The 3031-nt window shown below is 42.3% G+C and overlaps 1 protein-coding gene across 1 annotated transcript in view; it reads right to left on the reverse strand.

The window, feature by feature from the left end:
• Positions 1 to 3031, reverse strand: part of FYB2 (FYN binding protein 2) — a 65905-nt gene that overhangs the window by 27698 nt on the left and 35176 nt on the right. Inside the window, 2 exon segments of the mRNA XM_019628270.1 lie at positions 3 to 48; positions 2820 to 2916. Of these exon segments, the coding sequence (XP_019483815.1) occupies positions 3 to 48; positions 2820 to 2916 (143 nt within the window).

Genomic DNA, 3031 nt, shown 5'->3' on the forward strand with positions numbered 1-3031 from the left:
GATTTTCATCATCTGGATTTTTCCAGGTGTCCCTTCATAGGCACCTACCTAAACATATGCAACAGGAAGAGTACTGCAAGGCTTTGACATATCTGTTTAGTACTTTGCTTATTCATGCAGTTCATTCATTCATTCCTCACAGGTAGTAATTGTTTATTATTTTATTGGGTTGTCAGAAAAGTCATGACGCATTTTTGCAATGAGAAACATAGAAAAAATATGTCATGACGTTTCCAACAACCCAATAGTTAATGGTGTCTTACTCGACTCTAAGTCTCATGAGGAAGCATACCACGTCTTTTGGCATACCACATCGGAATGGCCAACGAGGCGGCCCATGGGAAGCAGTCAGGACATAACAGGGCAGGCTCTTTATGTATTCTGTCTCTTAATCTCCATGAAACCCCGTTAGGAAAATATCATTAGTCTTCTTGATAAATAGTTTATAACGGTTATATAACTGGCCTCTGGTCTCACAGCTAGTAATCTACCCAGGCAGGAATTGACTTTAGAGCTCTGTGCTCTTTGCCACAAAGGGATGTGGTGTTCCTTTTGCCTGACATTTCATCTCTCCACCTTCCATTCTTCTGTTCCTCCTCACTTCTTCCCTGTGTTTGTTAAACACCTACTGAAGGTGAAGTAACATGCTAAGCTCTGGAATGAATGTGGTAGTTTTAACATAACATAACAATAAATTAACATAACAAAAAAAATACCTGCAAACAATTAATTAATGTATAATGTGGTGAGTGTTTTTTATAGCAGTATTGTTCACTGAGATGAAAACAGAGAGAAGGGGGAAGTCAATTCTCTTGGCTAAGAGATAGGGTTGGAGAAGACTTCAAAAGCAGTTTTCATTAAACTGTTTTACAATGTAAGTAAGAGATTGATTGACGGGCTAAGGGAGCACCTGGCAGATAAATCAGCATGAGCAAAGGTATAGGGTATGTGGAGGAACGTTAGTGTCCTCATGAGGGGCGTAGGGAGGCTGATGAGGGAAGAGCTGGAGGGACAGAGGTACAGGACACGGGAAGAAAGACTGGAAATGAGGTTAAAACGACAAGACAGAATGGGGCTGAGTTAGGAAGGGTCTTGCATCCAAGGCAAAGAGTGTGGGCTTTATCTCAGTCACAGGGAGCCAGGCTAAGGGGAAACCTGCCCAGATTTTCATTTCAGAAAACTCTGGAGAGACTGACAGGAAGAGATACTGGAGATAGAGAAGAAATCGAATACTTCTGGCCATCTGAATGTTTTCTAATGATCAGATGACAACGGGAGAGGGGATGACTGTCCTTTTGACTACAAGTGGACATGAGGATTGACTGTAATGGTTCATTTGAAAGTACTTGGAAAAAGCTGAAGTAATTAATAGATATCCGAGTAAGGCATGGAATTTCCTGAGTGCTTGGTGGGATCTGGGCAAGCTAAGAGGAGAACAGGAGCAGGGCCATTCTTTTCAGTCACATGGCCAAGAGTGAGTTTTTCAATGGGGAAAAATGACAAGAAAGTAATGAGGTCAATGTTTCCCACCAGTACAGTGGCCGCCTTCCCTCAGTGGAAGCAGTGCATGGATTCTGTGTCCTTGGGAATGTTCCCTAGGTCCGTGTGAATCACAATGGATTTTGTATCTACTGACCAATCATTTATACCTGACTCCAGAGAACACAGCTAGACCACCCACCACATTTACCTAGCAAGTTCCAAGCAACCTCTAACAATACCCAACTCAAATCCATTCCATAAAAGTAGGAACACGTCGCTTTTTTGGTAGCCTGACCCCATACTTGGCTCTTGTCACATGGCCGGCACTGGAAAAGAGCACATCCTGGTTTTGCTCTTTTCTTGTCAGTCTCCTTAATCATGCTCCCTCACTTCTGATCTCGGACCTCATCACCCATGTTTGGCCTTGCGCCTGCCCCCTGGCCTTGCCATGTGACCCTGCTGCCCCCACTCTAGTCCCTGTCTTTCATAATGAGTGACTGACTTCTCTGAATTGTGTTGATTCGTGATGCTCTGTAAACAGCCAACCTGGTCTAGCCTGGTCTCTGGGCCGACACACCACAGATCAGTTCCACACCACCAACTAGGTGTGTGATTTACCCAAGCCCTGCAGATTGGAACTGGAACAATTGGCTATTATAAGCTATCTGTCTATACAGGGAGATATTACACAGGTATCTAGAATGTTTGGAGCACTGGTAGTAGCCCTGTTGGAAACTATTGTCTAAACTTCTGACCACACTAATTGTTTTGTAGGGGATAGTGTCAATTGGATATTGATATACACACATATACAGTATTTACTATTAATAAACAGTATTGATCAGTTAATTACTTAATAGACAACAATAATACATTTCATTTTAGGGTAGCTTATGGCTTACAAAGCACTTTCATATACATTTCATTTTATCATGATTGAGAATAGGAATGGGATGTAAATGGGTGGGAGTTATTTATTCTCATTTTAAAGATGAGATGACCAAGCACAGGGACTAAGTCCCTCTTCTAAGCCAGGCCTTCAAGCACAGAACCTAAGGAGGCCCTCCCTCAGGGCTTGAGCAAGTGCATGGGGATCACTCACACTGTTCCCTGTTTCTAGGCCTGCTTCATGGGTAATAAGTGGCAAATCCAAGGCTAGAGCTCAGTGTTATTGTCATGCTCTTATCTTTGATAAAATGCCCTCAAAACCCACTGTATCTTCTGACTCTGTCTCTCTTGAGAGCTACATGTCTCAGCCTCTAATAATTCATCCCGTAACTGATGCTATCACATGGCTCAACTGTACTGTTTGGTCTGGAACCCTAGAACACAGATACCTTGGAAAGACGGTTTGAATGTAGATCCTTTTCTGTTTTTTGAGGTTTCCATTCACATGGGTCTTTTTCCTTCATTGTTTTATCTTCATGTGTAGGGCTGAAATGTGAAGGGATACAAGGAAAAAACGTGAAGTTTACAGTGTTTATATGATAGTGTACCGCTCAATCCTAAATGAAATGGGAAAAATGAATTAACATAGATGTGAGCTCTT

This window comes from Hipposideros armiger, unplaced genomic scaffold (assembly GCF_001890085.2).
Source record: "Hipposideros armiger isolate ML-2016 unplaced genomic scaffold, ASM189008v1 scaffold_776, whole genome shotgun sequence".
Classification (NCBI taxonomy): domain Eukaryota; kingdom Metazoa; phylum Chordata; class Mammalia; order Chiroptera; family Hipposideridae; genus Hipposideros; species Hipposideros armiger.